At 59.9% G+C, this 18,368-nt stretch overlaps 2 protein-coding genes across 4 annotated transcripts; one reads left to right on the top strand and one right to left on the bottom strand.

Annotated features, from left to right (window-relative positions):
* Positions 1-17: 17 nt before the first annotated feature.
* On the bottom strand, positions 18-15,131 carry NLGN2 (neuroligin 2). 3 transcript variants are annotated; one of them, XM_025428570.3, is made up of 8 exons: positions 14,387-15,129; positions 11,215-11,915; positions 7,772-7,822; positions 5,430-5,579; positions 5,071-5,256; positions 4,753-4,945; positions 3,799-4,395; positions 18-3,035 (listed from the first exon to the last, which is right to left on the bottom strand). In XM_025428570.3, exons 2-8 carry the CDS (start codon positions 11,669-11,671, stop codon positions 2,162-2,164), a joined length of 2,508 nt encoding a protein of 835 aa, XP_025284355.1. In that variant the 5' UTR covers positions 11,672-11,915; positions 14,387-15,129; the 3' UTR covers positions 18-2,161. The 3 variants fall into 3 exon arrangements, with proteins under 3 accessions (XP_025284355.1, XP_025284357.1, XP_048966115.1); XM_025428572.3 differs by having other exon boundaries at positions 11,215-11,347; positions 14,387-15,126; XM_049110158.1 differs by lacking the exon at positions 7,772-7,822 and having other exon boundaries at positions 14,387-15,131.
* Positions 15,132-15,360: 229 nt separating this feature from the next.
* TMEM256 (transmembrane protein 256) lies at positions 15,361-16,971 on the top strand. Its single transcript, XM_025428576.3, has 5 exons — positions 15,361-15,500; positions 15,736-16,001; positions 16,292-16,323; positions 16,568-16,648; positions 16,748-16,971. Exons 2-5 carry the CDS (start codon positions 15,917-15,919, stop codon positions 16,889-16,891), a joined length of 342 nt encoding a protein of 113 aa, XP_025284361.1. The 5' UTR covers positions 15,361-15,500; positions 15,736-15,916; the 3' UTR covers positions 16,892-16,971.
* The last annotated feature ends 1,397 nt before the right edge of the window (positions 16,972-18,368 follow it).

The raw sequence follows: 18,368 nt of genomic DNA, 5'->3' as shown, positions 1-18,368 counted from the left end.
CACAGCAGGCACAAGCCAACAGTTAAATTTTTATATTTACAATATTCTCTTCATCTTTTGCCAGGTTTAAAAATGTGTACAGAGCCGCAACGGGTTGGGGTTAGGGACATGGGATTGTCAGGGGATTGTTCTGGGGAGAGGGGCTGGGCATTGGAGTCCGTGGCTGAATCATGGGGTCCCCCAGCCCCCCTCCCATGCCCCAGTTTGGGGGGCATCTGTCTACAGGGTTCAGGGCCCAGGTCTCTAGCATTTAGAGGGCATGGCTGTTTGGAGAGGAGCTAGACCAGGCAAGGGAAGGGGTCAGAAAAGAATTAAGTTTCTGTGGGGGTAGGTGGCAGAAGGGACAGGAGGCAGAGTTCTGGGGAGCCAAGACCAGGGATTCTGGATCTGGGTGTCAGTGGAAGACAGCACCCCACCCCCTACTCCAGTTTGGCACTAACAAACTCACAAAACACCAGCAGAAGAGGACACTCCCTCACTGGTGTCCCTTAAAACCCTTCCTGACATCATCCTTCTCCCCAGAGGCCCAGACCCTTTCTCCTCGGGCGGTGTCCTCTCCGGACAGTCACCTCACACATGTCCTTTCAAACTGTCCCTGCTGCTGTCCACCGGAGCCCCGTCTCCCGCCGCCCCCGCCACCTGTTCCTTGGCACAGCTGACCTCATTCCCCAACCTGTCCTGAGAAGCCTTTGTACCCCCTGCCTCCTCCCCTGCGCCTGCCCTGTGCCCTCCATGCCTCTTTCCTTGAGCTCAGGCAGCTGAGGGAAGGGGGCCCGGCAGGGTCCAGGCAGGGAACGGGGGGCTGAGGGGAGAAGGCGTTCTCACATTGAGAAGAGGGAGACAGACATGGGAAGAGGGACACTGAGGCAGAGACGGGAGGAGTGAGACACCGTGGACGAAGGAGAGACACAAGCAGGACCCCCTTTCACTGCCACTTGCCTCCCTGGTATCCCACCTGTCCCTACATTTACCTGCCCTGGCCCAGGACTGGAGAATCCTTGGCACATCTGGGGGGTCTTCCACCCCCCCACACCCCTCAAACCCACCTGACCCAGTTTGGCACGGATGAACAATGGTCTGAGAACTGAAGGAAAGGCTGTCCTTAGACCCCAGTGAGGGCTTTGGTCAAGCATGCATGGCCTCTGTGGGTGGCACACCACACCCCCCAACTTGGCATCTCTTGGGGGAAGAGAGGGGCACCCCTCCCAGCTTCTTCAAGTCTGTTCCCACCTGCTGGGTGAGGAGGATCTAAGTGCTAGGCCTCAGGCCTGGGGCTGCCTGGAAGTGCTAGAGAGGAAGGGACCGTCTTCATGGGGGAAAACACTCATCCACACACAAGAACATGTTTGCACTCAGAGTGTGTCCTGGACCCACGAGACAACACGTTCCCAGGCTGCACAGGGATGCACGGATCTCCTCCCTTCCCCCCACCCGGCAGGGAATCTGTGTCTGTCTGTCTTGTCTGTCATCTGTGGGAGGCGAAGCCTACCCAGAGGACGTGCTTCATCTGACATGGGCCACGGGGGATAAACATGCTTCGCTGGGGGCAGAGGGGGCAGGGGGCTCTGAGCGGGAGGGGGGGGACGGCTGATTTCCTCGCTACCTTCCCAGGCACCACCCTGTGTCGTCTGGTGGCCCAGGGTCACTGTCCGCCAACTACGCCACTTCCAGGGTCTCCATGGGGTGTGGGAGGGGGAGGAGGTGAGAGAAGGCATGAGGGAACAGGGGTCTGGGGTACAAATCCCCGCAGAAATTCTTTGAGGGGGCCAACATGTGTCCAGGGGGGCAAAAAAAAAACCTCACCCTGCACATGGGAAAACACACCCCCTTGTGAGAAAGCACACCTCCACGCTGCCACACACCCAAGACTGGTGTCCCAGTGGAGGGGACCGAGTGCCCCCCAGTTGTTCCAAGGCCCAGGTCCAAAGAAGAGAACGGGCCTCTGGGCATGGGAAAGACACCCGTGGTGGTGAGGACGCCCGTGTCCACCTGGCGCCCCTCGCCACCGGGGCCACACCGCGGGGTGACACGTCCAGCGCGGTGGCGAGGAGCCTGCGGCCAGTCCTCCTCCCTGACTTCCGAGCGGCCACCGCCCGCTGGCTGGGGGCGCGGTGGGGGGGCAGGGGGCTGCGGAGGAGGGCCCCCGCCCCCACGCCGCCCCCTATACCCGAGTGGTGGAGTGGGGGTGCGGGAGCGTGTTGTTGTGGCCCGCGGCGGTGGGGGGCGGCGGCGGGAAGGGCCCGAAGGGGTGCAGGGAGGGGGGCGGCGGCGGCGGCGGCGGCCCCAGGCCACTGGGCAGCAGGGTCAGCGCCCCGGGGGCCAGCAGAGGCACGTCGTCCGGAGCCCGGCGCAGGGCCAGCGTGTAGTCGGGCGGGCAGGCGGGGCGCAGGGCCTCGGCGGGGTCCGCCCCGACGCCCCCCGCGCGCTTCAGCTGCAGCGACACCAGCTCCTCCTCGGGCGGCAGCTCCCGGCCCGCGGCAGGCAGCAGGGGGCCCCCGGCCGGCACTCCCGAGCCCGAGCCCCCCGGGGGGCTGAGCCGCCGGCACCGCAGCTCCTGCCGCCGGTCCCGCTTGTAGTAGAGCGCGGCGAAGGCCAGGATGTTGAGGAAGAGCAGCGAGGCGCCCACCGCCACCGTGACGCTGAGCTCGGTGGAGTAGTCCCGGGAGTCCCCGGGGAAGCGGTCGTAGGCCCGCGGGCCCGGTTCGGGCTCGGGCTCGGGCGGCAGCGTGGCGGGCGGCGGGGGCCGGCGGGTGCCCGAGGCGCCGGGGGGCGGGCGCGGCGGCCAGCGCGTGGCGTAGGGCGGCAGGCGCGTGGTGGTGGTGAAGAGCTCCGTGTGCAGGTTGTGCAGGTGCGGCACCAGCTCCAGCCAGAAGGCCACCTTGTTGGCGCGGTAGTTGTCGCGCACGCGGGGCTTCAGGCCAATGTGCAGGTACTGCTTCTCCTTGCTGTTGAACTTGCTCCACACCACCTCCTCGAAGCGGTTGGGCTTGGTGTGGATGAACTTGGTGTCCTGCGGCACTGGCTGGTTGGGGTCGCTGCGGGCACAGGAGGGTGGGGAAAGGTGGAGTGAGGGGAAGGCTCCGCGGGAGGGTAGGGAGACCCACAGAAGGGAGGCCCGAGAGAGAGCGAGCGAGAGCGAGAGCGAGAGAGGGAGAAACTGCCAGAGGCAGGCAGGGATGAGGGCAGAGGGGCAGAGATAGGCAGAGATGAGGGCAGAGGGGCAGAGATGGGCAGGGATGACGGAGGCATAGAGAGAGGCAGAGAGATACCCGGTGAGAGAGGCCGCCTCTGAGACTGAGTGAGATAGACACATTTAGGAACAAAGAAACAAAGGACAGAGACAGTCAGGGGGAGACTAGCAAGAGAAAAGCAGACACCCGGGCAAGAGTCAAGGGAAAGGCAGAGACATCAGTGGATTTGAAGAGAGAGATGTAGAGAGAGGGACAGAGACACAGACACAAATCCTCACAGATACACAGCCCAGAGCATCAGATGCAGAGCAGAGTGCCAGGAGAGACAGGGGAGGGAGGAGGGCAGGAGAGACAGACCTGGAGCCAAAGCTACCCAGGGAGCACCCCTCCCCCAACAAGGATGGGCCCCTAGGATCTGACTCTGCTGAATCTCCAACAGGAAGCTCAGTGCCTGGCACAGAGAAGGTGTCCAGCAGGTATCTGGGTCAACAAGGCAATGATGGAGGAGTGACTATGAGGAGTGAGAGACGGGGCACTGAGCATGGAGGGGGTGTGTGCCTTGGCCTGCAGGTGGAGGGGCCCACCCAGCCCCACCGGCCGCCCTCACCCAGTCTTGGCGAAGTTGGTCCAGTAGGTCATGACCACAGCGCTGAGCATGACGTCATTCTTGGAGAAGTTGCAGGGGAAGAGGTCGGTGGCACCCACCATGGGCACACCAAAGACATAGGGTAGCTCGTCCCCGTGTGCTGCGTCTGCCCACTCGGGCCGGCCCTCAGCCTGGCAGTGGTGGTAGAAGGTATAAAAGTAGACAGGGGACTGGTAGTCAGCGTGCAGCTTGGCGGTGGCCACAGCTGGTGCCACCCACTGGTGGTCTGTAAAGAGCGCCAGCAGGGTCTTTCTTCGCATCTCGCCATTGTCCCGGTCAGCCCAGTCCGTGTACATGAACTTGATGGTCTCCCGAAGCACATCCTTGCCCTCAGGGTAGCCATACAGGTTGTCCACAAAGTTGGAGACTGTAAAGTCAAAGGCGCTGGCAGACACGCCGTCCTCACTCTCTGCGGAGTCCTCCACGAACTTGAGGCCTTCTCCTTGGTTGACGCCAATAAGCATGTCATAGTTGAGGAACTCTCCCTGCTGCATGAGGATCTCGGGGTCATCGGGGACGACGTCACCATCCACCACGGGCCCAAAGGCGATGTGGTAACTGGGGAAAAGGGGTCAGGGTCTCAGCACCTGCTCCCCAGCCTCCTCTCAGTGCATGGCCTGCCTGGCCTTCTGCTCAGAAGACCCTTCGCACCCCTCGGTAAAATCTCCTGAGTCCTCAGGGCACCTGGCCTCCCGGGAAGTCTTCCCAAAAGCGCTCTGTGGCACCTGCGTGCACTCTGTCTGGGCACCTCCACTTAGGGAAGGCTTCCCAGAGGAGGAGGCAGGGCTGGCAGAGGGACCCAAAGCTCACATCTCCTTACCAAGCGGAATGCCTGTGGGCACCTCTCCCCATTAACCTCCTGGGAACCAGCAAGGGAAGGGAAGGCCTGGCCCCAGCCCTCTCCCACCCCCATACCGGGCGGGCTGTACATCCTGGTCCACCAGCTCCCGGGAGGGCTTCCGGCGCAGACACTCCACAGCTTCGGTGCTGTCCTCGCGGTCGCAGCCCACTTTGGCCGCCAGCAGGCGCGTGTACTTGAGCGGCTGGTAGTTGACAGACCAACTGGAAATGGCAGTGCCGCTCTGGGCGATGGCCTTCTGGAACAAGCCTGGCAGGACAGGCAGGCCTCAGGTAGGGCCACATCGTTAGCCCAAGGTGGGAAGAGGGACCTGGGAAGGGCCAGAGTGTGGGAAAGGGGATGGGAGGAGGGGCAGGCTGAGGGGTCGCAGGTACCTTCCGAATGGTGAGAGAGGATCAGAAGGTTGACACAGGAAGCCCCTGCCCCAGATCCAAAGATGGTGATGCGCTCAGGGTCACCCCCGAAGTGGGCAATGTTTTCACTGAGCCATCGCAGTGCCTGGATCTGGTCTAGGAGTCCATAGTTGCCTTTTGCAGCCTGGTCCCCGGTGCTGAGAAAGCCTGGAAGCAGACAAGGGAAGGGGCTTCCTGGGGGGGTCAGAGCACCCTCGCCCCCTTTCTGGGCAGCTCAGTGCAGCCCAGAAGCCATTCTGCTTCTGCTGGATCTGGAGGAACACCACCCCCCAGGGCCCCCTCCCAGGCTCCAGCCCCGAGGGTTGGCGGCCCACCCTCACCGAGCACCCCAAGCCGGTAGTTGAGCGTGGCTACAATGACGTTGCCATAGGCGGCCAGGACGGAGCCATCGAACATGTTCCCGGTGCCCTCCATGTAGGAGCCGCCGTGGAGAAACAGCATCACGGGCTTCTTCCCCGAGTCCCGGATATCTGCGTGGGGAGGGGGTGGGCGGTGGGCCAGGGTCAGGGGACAAGAATATAGTCAGACCAGAAGCAGCACCACCCAGCTCCCAGGCCTGTGGAGGACCAGCCTGGAGCTCAGGGGACATGTCACTCCCGTCCCTGGGGGGCAAGACCGGATTCCCCTCCCTCCCTCCCCATCTAGCCCTGGCCAAAGGCCCCACTCCACCTCCTGCTGGCCTGCCCCACGGCACTTCCTCAAATGCCAGACAGACCTTCCAAGAAGCTAGAGGTGGGGGGGACCCTCCCCAGGGCATCTGCTGGATCCAGGGGACCCCCTCCCCACACACACACAGCAAATCTCCTTCCTGCTCCTAGGTAGAGCAAACTCCCAACGCTGGCACTAGTGCTAGAGATGCTGGAAGGGTCCAGACAGTTCCTCAGACTTGGGTCTCAGGTCCATGTGGTAGCCTGGTCTGTGGGTGAGGGGGTGCCAGCCTAGGGTCCCTGGGGGCTTGGTCTCCTCCCCGCCCTAATTCCTTTCTAGGTCACCTCCCCAGTTACCATGGCAACCCCCAGCCTAATTACTGTGGCAGGAGGAGGCAGGGTGGGAAAGAGCCTGCTTGATAAAGCCAGGGTACAGTTCTTTAGTCACAGACCCACCCCCCCAAACTGGCCTGACCCTGCACTGGGCGCCCCTCTTGCCATGTCCCAAAAGGATCCCATTAATCACTGCCACTGAGGAGTCAGATTCCGGAAGAGGGTGGGAGTCTGAGTGGGCTTGCCAGGGTCCCCAAGGCCAGTACCCTTTGTTACAGCCCTCCATGATTCAGCCATGGTGCAGGGCTGGGGTCACCCATGGCCCACTGCCCCTCCTCTTCCTTGACACTTGCAATCTCTGACTAGCCTGAGCATTCAACAAACCAGAGCCAGGCCTAGGCCTCCACGGCCAGTCCCCAACGGCTCTGCTTGCCTCCCTTCCTCCCACTAGAAACTTTTCTCCTGCCTGCCTGCTGGGTGAGCCCACAGGACACTAAGACACTCGCCTCCACCCCTGCAGGCAGCTTGCAGCCTCTAGTCTCTTAGGACCTTCTCTGCCACCTCCCTCCACTTGGTGGGCTCCGCCCTCTCTGTGTCCTCTCAGAATCCTGCTCTTCCCCTGGTTTCCGAACCTCTGGTGGCCTTCCAGCCAGACTCAGGCCGGAGTCTCCTCCCTCCCAGGCTCTCCTTTTGCCTCCTTACTTCTCCCCACTCCTCCCCACCCAGCACCTCCACTCCCGGTGTGGGGGGAGGAGGGGTCGGAAAGGGAAGGAGCAGGGAGGGGACCCCCGGCACCAAGAATTCAAAACCAACAACAAAAAACAGGATCAAGAAAGAAGAAAGAAAGGAAAAAAAAAAAAAAACCCAACAACAACCAAAAAGCCAGAAGCTCTCGGGGCAGATTCAACAAGAAAAGAAAAAACCAAAAACAAAAAAACCAAAAACCAAAAAGATCCGTGTTTTGTTTTGTTTTGTATTTTTTTTGTTTTTTTTGGAAAAAAAAGAAAAAAAAGAAAAAAGTTCTTTGCATTTATTTTTTTGTTTTTCAAAATTTTGTGGTGAAACTTCAAGATATTGGGCCCTGTGTTCAAAAATTTCCGAATTCTTTCATTTGCTCCAAATGTTTGTGTTTTCTGCATCTGACAGGCTTTTGAAATTGTAGCAGGTTTGTTTCTGATGTTTCAATTAGGTCATCAATTTGCCAACTTAAGATACTTTTTTCGAATGTAGTTTTGCTCCGAATTAAAGTTGTTTGGTTTTGTTTGTTTGTTTGTTTGTTTCAAATGTTACATTTCGCAAGTTTCCAAACAGTCCAAATTGCTGTCAAACTCTAAACATTTTATCCAATTCTTTGGTGTTTGTGGTTTTTGTTTTGTTTTGTTTTGTTTTTTCTCGGACATTTCCAATTTCTTTTCTCACTTATATTTTTGGCCATGTTTAGCTTTTCTTGTAGGTTTGCTAGTGGGTCCAACATTGTGTTCGAATTTCATTTGAAGTTTTGAAGTTTTCATAATTATTTTTTCCAATTAGTACAAATTTTTCTTTTCTTTTCTTTTCGTTTTTAGTTGGGAGAACAACTGAGGGGGGCCTTGAGAGCTGCGGGGGGGCATTTAGTTAGGGGCAGGGCCGTGAGCATCCTCTTTATCAGCAACCACATGCAGCAGCGGGATTTTTAAATCTACCTGTGTCTGGCGGATTGAGCGTCGCCTCGTCACGTTTTTTTGTGAGCGGACCTAAGACCGGGAACACAAAACAGAGAAAAAAGGACAATTTTGTGGGGAAAGATGGGGGTCGGGGGAGAGGTGGTGGATGGGGAGGGGAGGACAGGAAGCAGAAAAGGGGAGGGTGGAGGGCAGAAAAAATAAGCCAAAAAAAGCAAAATTTGTTTGCAAGAAAAAGAAACCAAGAAAAGAGAAAAACGTTTCTACAACCCAAATTTGTTCCCCTCCCCGGAAAAAGTCATGCCCCAAAGAAAAGGCTGGTTTTGGGGGGATGGGGTGCCTGAGTGGGCTGAGGCCTGTTTTAAGACATATTGGCTTGGCTTGTCGAAGTGTTTGCTAATTGCTGGAAATGAAACGGTGTTAGAAGTTGGGTGGGAGGGGAGGGGAGGCCCACCCTGAGCCCTAGGGAGACCAAGGCCAGCTGTGCCACCAGGGCCACCACTCACGCAGGCCCTCTTTTGGCCAGCCCAGTACCTGCCTGCTCCCCCAGGCTGAGAGGGAGGGGCTGGGCAGAAAGGACCCATCTGGAGGGCAGAGCGTAGGATAGAGTTGCCTGCCCCCCCCCTCTGCTCTGCAGCTCACAGCCCCTGCTGGCCCTCTGCTCCCCACTGGAGGGCTGGGGCTAGGCCAGCTAGGGCCGCCTGCCCGCCTGCCCAGTCTCTCACCCCGACAGCATTCCTCTTCCATCCGCACTCAGGGGGCCTGGCTTCTCACCCCACCTCCCCGATGTGGGGCGAAGCAGGGAAAGGGGTCATCAGGTCTTGCCCTCCATCCACCTCTTCCCTCTGCACCCCCAACCTCATCCCCTACCCATGGCTACTCTCCCCCCACCAAAAATGGTCGGTCAACTTCCCACCAGGGGCATGAGCACCTCTTCCCGACATTGCTCTAATGCCAAAAAGCCCCCCTCCCCAATTTGGGGTTCAGTCCACAAAGAAGGAACAGGAAACACAGTGCCTTGAGCGAGGCTGACACATAAGGTGCCAGGAGCTGCTGGGAGGCACAAACTGTTCCTGTTGTCAAGGAGAGGCCCCAGGACTGGGCTCAGAGTTTGGTTCCAGGCTTCTCTCAGAAGGGGGAATGGGTCAGGGGCCGATTCTGGAACCCAGAAATCAGAGGAGGTCCCTGCTGCAGATTGGTTTCTCTCACTGGCATGGGGAGGGATGGGTTGGCAAGGCCCAGGCCAGCCTCTGCCAGGCTTCTCCCAACTGGTGAGGATAGCCCCAAGGGACCATTAGGATTAGGGTCTGTTCTCTACAACAAGATAGGAATGGGGATGAAGTCAGCAGGGCATGCGGTGAGCGTGAGAATATTTGTGTGTGTGTGTGTGTGTGTGTGTGCACGTGCATGCACACGTGTGCGTGTATGCACACGTGCCCGCCTGAGTCAACCTCTTCCTTGCAGAGCTGGTGTGAAGATTCAGTGAGATCACCTGAACGTGTCAGGCCCCAAGCAGGTCTGTGATAAGCGATGGTTAAAAATATAGAAGGTGTGGGCATAGGTGGTGCGGGGGCAGGGTGGACATTGTGTGTGGAGGTGTTGGGCCGGACAGCCCGCTAGGGGGAAGTCCTGGGAGGATGTTCCACATGAACATCCTGGGAGGTCCTGGGAGGATGTTCCACATGAACATGAGGGGCGAGGAGATAGCCCCCTGAGGGGGACACAGGCATGGAGAGCCTACATGGAGGTGGGAGGGTGGGTGGAGAGCCCATAAGTGGAGAGCATAGTGATGGACAGTCTGTGTGGAGTCCCTGGGGTGAGTGATTCACCTGCCATTATGAAGCGCAGGCTGTTGGGGTAGGTGGCCCATGAGAGGGCAGGGGGATGTGGAGTGGATGGCTCTCACCTGGAGGGTATGGTGGTACTGGGGAGGCCGTGTGGAGTGTAACGGAGTAAATAGTCTACTGGGGTGCTTGGAATCTGGATAGGATTGGAGTGGATGCTACTTCTGTGTGTTGTGGGCAGGAGTTGCTAGGAGGCATGGTTTCCATGGGAGGGGTATTACTGTGTTAGGGTGCATGGCTGGTATGGGGAAGAGAGGGTGGATGGTTGGAACGGGAGGTGCTGGGAGTGAGGCGTTAGCATACTTGATCTGCGGGTTGGGTGTAGGGTTGCTAGGTGTGTTGTCACAGCATGGGCTATGATACAGGTGATCTCCAGGTAGAGTTGGGTAAGTGATGCTTGGGAAGCGTTGAGGGTGTTGGGTACTGTGGTATGAGTGGCCACGTGCAGGCATTATTGAGGCAAAGGTCTCTGGGTGTTACTAGGACACACAATATATATCTATGGACACTGGGGAGCATGGGTCTATGTGGTGAGAGGGTACACAATTTCAGAGGCACTGGGAATTTTGATACATGGGATGATGGAGCACATGGTCCGTGCATAGGTTGGTTGGGTACATGACCCATGTGCTGAGAGGTTGAGATTCCCAGTGTGCAGTGGCCCTTGTGTGGTGGGTATTGGGTGCGTACAGGGATTCCTGGGTACCAGGCCTGTGTGTGCAGTTGGCAGAAAATGGCCTGCGGGAGGTGCTGTAGTAGAGGGTCTCTGTGGAGATGTTGTGTTCTAGGGGAGTGATGGGGAGTGTCAGAAGCATAACCTGAGGCCATTTATGAGGCTGGGCTTTGGGGCCCGCTGGAGTCCTGCTGAGTACCTCTGTTGTAGACATCTGGAAGGTACCCTGAAAGATACTGTGTGCTGAAGGTTGGCTCGTGAAGAACTTTCCGGGGGAGTGTGCTGGGGGCCGTGAGCACCATGGCAGTGACCTGGGGAGAGCTCCTTTACAAGGACAGCGGCTGCTGAGCCTCCTGAAGGGAAGATGTCCTCAGGGGGATGGGCGTGCTGTGTTGTGAATAGAGGGGCCCTCGACAGGGAGCTTCCTTGATTCTTCAGGGGTGCTCATGGGGGCCTAGGGGTCAGAGCTCTCCAAGGAAGAGGTGCTACACTCAGGTGAAGTGCCCTGAGCACAATGTGACAGATGGAAGTGTGCCCATGCACACTTGGAGGAAAGGTGGAGTCTGTTGTCCAGCAGGTGTAGAAGAACCAAAGTGTCCCTTGGGGACAAGCCAAGGCCTGGGGCTGGTAGGTGGGGCAGGGCTGGAGCAGGTGTCTAGGCAGAGGAGCGATGCTTCCGGTGCCTGGTGGCCCTTGGGGCCACACCGTGTGTGTGCCTTGGCAGGAATGGGGGTCTACACGCCCAGCTGGGTACCTACGGCTCTCTCTGGGGGTGTTAGTCTGTAGACAGGTCCTTGGGGCTGCCCGGCAGACCCCAAACTGCCCTGGGAGGGACTACATCCCACAAAGGCTGGGTTCTGGGCCTAGGCCCTGCAGAAGCCTGGGGGGTCTGCGTGTGCGTTTGTGGGCAGTGTCCACGGGGCCCGGCCCAGTGCCCGCACCCTTACCGTCCTCGGTGGGCACGTAGAGGTTGAGGTACAGGCAGTCCTCGCTCTGGTTCTGCACGTAGGTGGCGGCAGCTTCCAAGTTGTCGGTGAACCACACAGGCAGCATGATTGCAGGCAGCGCGCCGTGCAGGTTCTGCGGGCAGGCGGGCGGCAGGGTGGTGGCGTTGCGCACGCCGGGCCACGAGGCGGGGGCCTCTGGCGGCTGGAAGCGGCGGGCGCCCAGGGGTGGCGTGGCGTAGGGCACACCCAAAAACTGCACGACGGGACCCAGGATCTCGTTGTTGAGCTCGCGCCGCACGCCGCGCACTCGCCCGTAGGCCGTGTTCACCACCGGAAAGCGTTCCTCCCCGAGGCTGCTGAGGCCCAGGCCTGGGCTGCCCGGGGCGCTGCCACCGGGACCCCCTCCCCCCCGTTGAGCCCCTGCCAGCCCCACCAGACACAGCGCCAGGAGCCACATGCTGATCGGGGGACCCCCCCTCCCTCCCCGGGACCCCCCCCCTCGGAGAGAGAGAGAAGGGGGGGAGAGGGAGGGAGGCCCCCCCTCGCCCCAGTAGGGAGGAGGGGGCGGGGGAAAGGAGGGAGGAGGGGGGCCGGGAGGGACCTGGGTTAGACTGGACAGAGAAAGGGTCTGTTCCTCTCCATGGAGGGGGCAAGGGGTGGGGAAGGGGAAGGAAGTGGGAGGAGGTGAAGGTAGGCCCGACCTGCAGGGAGGAGGGACAGGAGGAGGAGGGTAGGCCAGAGACAGACAGACGGACAGACGAACAGAAAAATACAGAGAAGTGGAAGAAGGGAAGGGGAATCGGACAGGGCAGACAGAAGGGAGCGGGGAAACAAGAGACAAGTGGTTAGTGACTTGGAATTCAGACCAAGTTGCCCTCCCTTCTTCCTCCCTCAGGTCCCCTGGCAACCCCCCAATCCCGGAAACCGCAGGCAACCCCCAGCCCCAAAGCAGGGACCCAGATAGAAACATCTTAAGGCCAGGGAAAGGGTCAGGATGTGGTAGACGTCCAGGACAGAGCCGGAGGAGAAGGAGGACCAGCTCCCCAGATCCAGCATCCTGTCCCCCCAACCCTTCCAGCTGCTCTATCCCTCCCAGGCAGGCTCCCCTCCAGGACTCAGGAGTCCCAGTTCCCACCTCTCTGGGAGGGATGAGATAGACAAGGAAGAGAAAATAAAAATACCAAGTCATTAATTAGCAGGAAGTGGCGGGTTTGTTGATACGTGTTAATTACTCCAGAGCTATAATTTCACAGCACTGAACCCCCACCCCAGGCCAGACTCGGGCCTTTCTTGGGACTACCACAGCCTTCCACCTTTTCCTCCTGGCAACAGCCCATTCCCTAAGGATCAGTGCATCAGGGGAGGGGGGAACCCCTTCCCTCCAGGTCCTCCTCATTTCTTCCATTAGAATTTAAGGTGCCTTGAGGCAGGGGCTAGAGTAGGGAGGGGATGCTGCTGGAGGGGCAAATCCGGGGACAGATGCATGATCCTGCAGCCGGTTGCCGGGCGACAGGATGCTGCCCCGCAATGTTACCTCGGCAACCGGCTGCAGCTTTAACCCTGGAGGGGGGTCTGGAGGAAGAGGGGAAGGGGCTGGCTGGGTTATGGTGTACATTCCGGGCAGGAGGGCAGAGGCCTGAGTCAGAATGCTAGAGTTTTCCCCAACCTTACCATAGAGAAAGAAATGTGTGTGTTGAGGGGAGCGGGAGATTGGGGCATAGAAAACCCCTAAAAGATCCGCCTCTTGCTCCTTGTTGGCCAATCAGAGCCTAGCCCCAGTGACCAGGCCTCTGGCTGGGGAGAAGGGGTGCTGAGGTGGGTTTGGAGGGCATCAGATGCAGCCACCAGCTGCCCCCCGCACCCCCCCCCCCCGCCAGTCTCCAACAGCCTCGGACCCCAGATGCCTCCTGCACGCATGGCATTCTGACCCACGTCCTGGGGGCAAGCCTCGGCTTTCTTCTCATCCCATCCCAGCTATTTACCTCTCCTTCCCCCCACAGTGCCAGCCCCCCACAGTCGCTGCTCTGATGCCTGGATGCTCAGGACAGCAGGGGCAGGACAAGAGACAAGATCAGACCGAAGGGGCAGACACCCAGGTCATTTCAGCAAGCCCCCCTGCCGTCTGCCCCCCCCCCCCCCAGCCGCCAGAGCTGTTTGCTGACGCGGGGTTTTCGGAGCCAGGCGCCAGCCCGCGGGTGGCTCTCTGCAGGTGTCAATTTATTCCAGAGATGAGGACACAGGAATCCTTACCACACACACCCAGTCATGCCCTCCCCCTCTTCAGGTCCTCTTAAGCTCCTGCTCCCCCATCAGAAGGAGGGGGCTTGGGGCTGGCTCCCTCAGGATCTCCTCTGTCCATGCCAGGCTGGGTTCGGCTTCCATGGCCCCCCACCTCTCCCCCTCCTACTAACAGGGTCTGCCTCTGCTCCCCCCCTTTAAGGTACTTTGGGACCCTGGCCTCCTGGCTGCCAGCGTCTCTCCCTTCTTCCCTCCCACTGGAGCCCTCCCCCCATCTCCCCTCCATAGCGCTCCCTCAGAGCATCTTTCCCGGCCTCTTCCAGCTTGCTCTGGCTTCTGCCTTGTCTTTTTCCATCTCTCTTCTCCACCTCCCTCCTCGCCCATTCCTCATCTCTCTCTCTCTCTCTCTCTCTCTCTCCTCTCTCTCTCCTCCAAACCTCTTCCCCACGCTTCTCCCTTAAGCCCCTTCTCTCTCCCCTCTTTCCTACCTCTGTCCTCCCCATTTTGTCTCCCCATCTCTGTCTGCCACATCTTGCTCCCCCCTCCTTCTCCCGATCCCTCTGCCTTGCTCTCCCCGTTTCTGCCCGGGGCCTGACTCCCCCAGCCGGGGAGAATTGAGGGAGGGGGGCTCAGGCCGCAGGCCCCCCCTTCCTGCAGTGGGGAGAATGGCTTGGCCAGGAAGGGGAGGAGGAGGGGGAGGGGGAGATGGGAACACACGGGGTCTGTGGGCCCATTCAAAGGATCATTCATGGGCTGGGGAGAGGCAGAGACAAAGAGACCGAGACGCAGAGACACGGCGAGAGCATCCCTAGGCGGAGACACGCAGACAGAGCAGGCTGGGGGGAAACCAGGCTCAGGGAGAGAGATGGGGAAAGGAGACCCCAGTGGACCACCACGCACCCCCCCCCTCCACCCGGCCCGGCTTAGCTCCTACCTGGCTCAGCCCTGGGGCCGTGGTGCCTCCATCCAGGGCTCCGAGTAGGGGGCAGACGGGCTTCGGGAGGGGGGCGGCGGCCTCTGAGCCCCCGCGGCCCCGCAGGCCCAGCCCCCGCCCGCAGCGCCTCACCGGGCGGGGGAGGGGGATCGCCCCAGCCCCGGGGGGCGGGGCCGGGATCCAGTCGATCCCCGGGGAAAGGAGAGATAGGGGATGGGGTCAGGAGGAATCGAGAACAGGGAACCCCGCAGTGGGGCCGGCGGAGCGAAGAGGGGGCAACGAGGAAGGACTGTATTGGGGATCCACAGGCTCCGTGGGCTGGCTTCGAGGGACCAGAAGGCGGTAGAGGCGGAAGATCCTAAGGGATCGGGTGCGGGAGGAGGTGTCTACAGCAATCCCCAGGGGCCCAGAGCCCGGGAGCGCAGGATCCGCGGTGCAGGGGCAGGGATCCAGCCGGAATCCTCGGGAGGGGGAGGGATCTAGTCGATCCCGAGGGCGGGCGAGAGGGGGAGGTCCAGGGAATCAGAGGAGGGCGGGAGCCGAGTCTAGAGCCCCGGAGTGGGGGTCGGCAGGGCTCCTAGGAGGGGAACCGGGGGCAAGGGGGAGGCTTCGGGGGCCGCTTAGCAGCCGGGAGGCCCGGACTCCTGGCTCCGCGCGCCAGGGCCCGCCCGCCCCGCGTCCATCCCAGCCCGAGAGTGATGATCTGCCGGCGGAGCAGCCGCAGCAGCCCCGCGCGTCACCGCGCGGCCGCCTCCCCCGCCCCCTGCGGAGAGAGCGGCGCACACCCCTCGCTCGCACCCGCCTGCCCGCCCGCCCTCCAGAGTGTGGTGGGATTGGAGCCGGTGGAAGGGGGCGGGCGCGGACAGGCCAACGGCCAGCCGGCCGGGGCGGCCGGGGCAGGGGGGAGGCCTCCCCCCTCCCGAGGTCGCCCACCCTCCGGGCTCTGGGGGTTGGTGGGCTGGGGGCGGCTTGGAAGGGGGTGAACTCTAGGGGGCGGGGCATCATGTGAAGAAGGCGGGGCCTCGGGTCGATGGGAGGAGCCATCTCGACAGTGGGCCGGGTTTGCCGGCGGTGGATGGGGCTTGGCTCCCCGAGCGGCCGCCTCTTTTAGGGAGTGAGTCTGGTTTCAAGCTGTAAAGGAGGAGCCAGTGGGGAGAGGGGCGGAACCTTGAGTGGGGACCGGGATCTTTGGAAATGGGCCGGAGGTTGGGGGGGTTGGTGTTCCAAGCAGCGATCAACTTTGAAAGTGGGCCAATCCGTGACGCAAATCCTCTAGTCCCGCCTCGCAGCCCCGCCCCTACTGCTCCGCTCCTCCGCCTCTCATTGGCTGTCTTTTCTCCGCCCGCCAGACCTCCTCGCCACTCAGCAGAGGTTTTACAAAGGCGCAAGTACCCGAGTGAAGACCTAGACGCCGAAATGAGCGCGGCCCGGATTGGGCACCTGTGGACCTTATTTGCATGGGAGGCCGGGATTGGCTTGAGTCTTGGGCGACCTGGGCGGTGTTGGGCCGGCGCGTGACCGTCCGCTGCCATGGCCGGGTTTGGGGCAGCTTTCCGCCGTTTGGGCGCCTTGTCGGGAGCCGGGGCCTTGGGCTTGGCCTCCTACGGGGCGCACGGTCAGGGGGCTGCGGACGCCGCGGACACTGCGCTTGCGACGACCGGGGTGGGGGGTGTCTAGTGCAAGGGTGGGGTCTGTGGGAAGTGCCAGACAGCCCTCGGAGCCCTGACCCTCTTAGAGCCCCCCAGCCGGGTCCAGTCAGGTTTCCAGAAGTGCCCATGCGCGTTTGCACCAGTCGGAAGCCTCCCGGGGACGTTCCTTCTCTCCGGTGTGCCCCCGGGTCCCGTCGGGCGTTGGGGCGGTGGAGGCGGGCGCTCGGACTGGTAACCTTTGCTTCTCCTTACACAGGCGCCCAGTTTCCGGATGCCTACGGGAAGGAGGTGAAGTAACTGCTCTGGGGCTCCCCAGCTCCCGGGGCTCCGGGCGCCCAGAGTCCGGGGTCGCCGCAAGGAGTAGGGGCGGGACGGGGCGCGGGGCTCCAGAGCGTGGGTGCCCGTGGGCGAGGCCAGCTGGGACTCCAACTGGGGGACGAACGGGGTCTAGGCTCCAGCGTTGCTTAGGAAGTCCACCCGCACCCCACCCCCACCCCTCACCCCCACCCCACCTTTCTCTTTTTTCTTACAGCTCTTTGACAAGACCAACAGACACCACTTCTTACACAGCCTGGCCCTGTTAGGGGTGCCTCACTGCAGAAAGCCCCTCTTGGTAATCCTACCCCCTCGCCCAACCTTTGTCAAGCCCCGCCTTGCCCCCTTTTGGTCCCCTTTTCTTACTCGCCTGTATTCTTCCCTGTGTATCCTTCAGGCCGGGTTACTGCTAGCCTCTGGAACCACCTTATTCTGCACCAGCTTTTACTACCAGGCTCTGAGTGGAGACCCCAGCATCCAGACTTTGGCCCCTATAGGAGGGAGCCTGCTCATCTTAGGTTGGCTGGCCTTGGCTCTTTGAGCTTCCTTGTATTTGATTTCTGGGTGCTTCTTTGAGAGTTGGAGCAAGGAGGGGATTAAAAGAGAAAGGCAAATAAAGAACTTGAGTCTTTGTTCATCTTGGAGGAAGAAGGGCAGGGATTGTCAACCTCTGAGCTCGCTCCCTTTCCTAAGACTGAATCTTGGCTCTGGGGATACTGTTCACTTCAAGTTAACTTTTTATGAAGTTCTTAAATCGATGGGCAGAGTCAGAGAGAGTGCTGGAAATAAGGCAGAGTCTCACTGAAGTGCTCTTTGGAGTCTGGGATTCTGTGTTCTGATAAAGCCCATCATGTGGTTCTGACGCCCACTAGAATTTGAAGATGACTGTAGGGTAGTGGTTTTCAGCTTTGTCCACAAATTTATTGAGAACTTATCCTAGAAGTCAGAGTGAAGGCTAGGCAGCACAAGAGGAGTGCCCTTAGTTCTAAAATATTTCAGGGTTCAATCTAGGGACAAATCAACATGTATGGGGGGGGTCAGGAAATGCTTCACAGTGCTTGAGACGATCCTTAAAAGAGCTCTAAAGAGCTCTATTGCATGGAGAAAACTGTGAATAGAGACAGAGGTGGGGAAGGGAGGAGTAAGGGGCTCCATGATCTTCAGTGTGGGCGGAATTTCTGAGTTAGGCAGGAGAGTGAGAAAAGATGGCACGGCAGTCTGGAAGAGCCCCCACAGCATGTAAGGAGCTGGAGGCGATATAGGGGGTGGTGCTTTATGAAGCCAGTGCTCATCAAGTGTTAATCGTGTGTCAGACACATGTTACAAGGAAATTCAACCGCGAACAAGGCAGATGCCATCATTTCCCTGTGGCGTTTCCCATCTAGTAGTGGAAGCGAACAACTCAACATACAAATGTGTCATTATGAGTTGTGCTTTGTGCTTGCAGGAAGAGAACAGGGAAGCAGATGGATGGTGAGGGTAGGGGGGGTGTGCTCCCTTAGATGGGAAGGCCTCCCAGAGGAGGTCCCACTGAAGCTGGAGCCAAGCATATACAAAGTTGGAGGGGAAGCATAATCTAGGCTGAGAGAATAGCTGGCAAATGGGCTATAAAGGAGCAGTTCAAAGTCCTTGAGGCAGGAGAAAAGCCAGCGAGTTGGAGAAAGAGCAAAAGTGTGGGGCACCTGGGTGGCTCAGTTGGTTGGGCGTCTGCCCTCAGCTCAGGTCAAGATCCCAGGACCCTAGGATTAACCCCCACATTGGGCTCTCTGCTCAGCAGAGAGCCCGCTTCTCCCTCTCCTTCTGCCTGCCGCTCTCGGCCTACTTGTATTTTCTCTCTCTCTCTCTTTGAAAACCAAAGCAGGGATCCCTGGGTGGCGCAGCGGTTTGGCGCCTGCCTCTGACCCAGGGCGCGATCCTGGAGACCTGGGATCGAATCCTACATCGGGCTCCTGGTGCATGGAGCCTGCTTCTCCCGCTGCCTATGTCTCTGCCTCTCTCTCTCTCTCTCTCTCTCTCTC

Source organism: Canis lupus, chromosome 5 (assembly GCF_003254725.2).
Source record: "Canis lupus dingo isolate Sandy chromosome 5, ASM325472v2, whole genome shotgun sequence".
Taxonomy (NCBI): Eukaryota; Metazoa; Chordata; class Mammalia; order Carnivora; family Canidae; genus Canis; species Canis lupus.
This window is presented reverse-complemented; position numbering and strand designations above follow the sequence as displayed.

Coding starts and splice junctions, on each gene's coding strand:
- NLGN2 (XM_025428570.3), bottom strand. CDS start 11,671: ATGTGGCTCCTGGCGCTGTGTCTGGTGGGGCTGGCAGGGGCTCAACGG. Junction 5,580..7,771: donor GCTCAATCCGCCAGACACAG/GTAGATTTAAAA, acceptor CTCCCCACGCAG/ATATCCGGGACTCGGGGAAG. Junction 4,396..4,752: donor CAGGATGTACAGCCCGCCCG/GTATGGGGGTGG, acceptor CCTTTTCCCCAG/TTACCACATCGCCTTTGGGC.
- TMEM256 (XM_025428576.3), top strand. CDS start 15,917: ATGGCCGGGTTTGGGGCAGCTTTCCGCCGTTTGGGCGCCTTGTCGGGA. Junction 16,002..16,291: donor GGCCTCCTACGGGGCGCACG/GTCAGGGGGCTG, acceptor CTCCTTACACAG/GCGCCCAGTTTCCGGATGCC. Junction 16,649..16,747: donor ACTGCAGAAAGCCCCTCTTG/GTAATCCTACCC, acceptor TGTATCCTTCAG/GCCGGGTTACTGCTAGCCTC.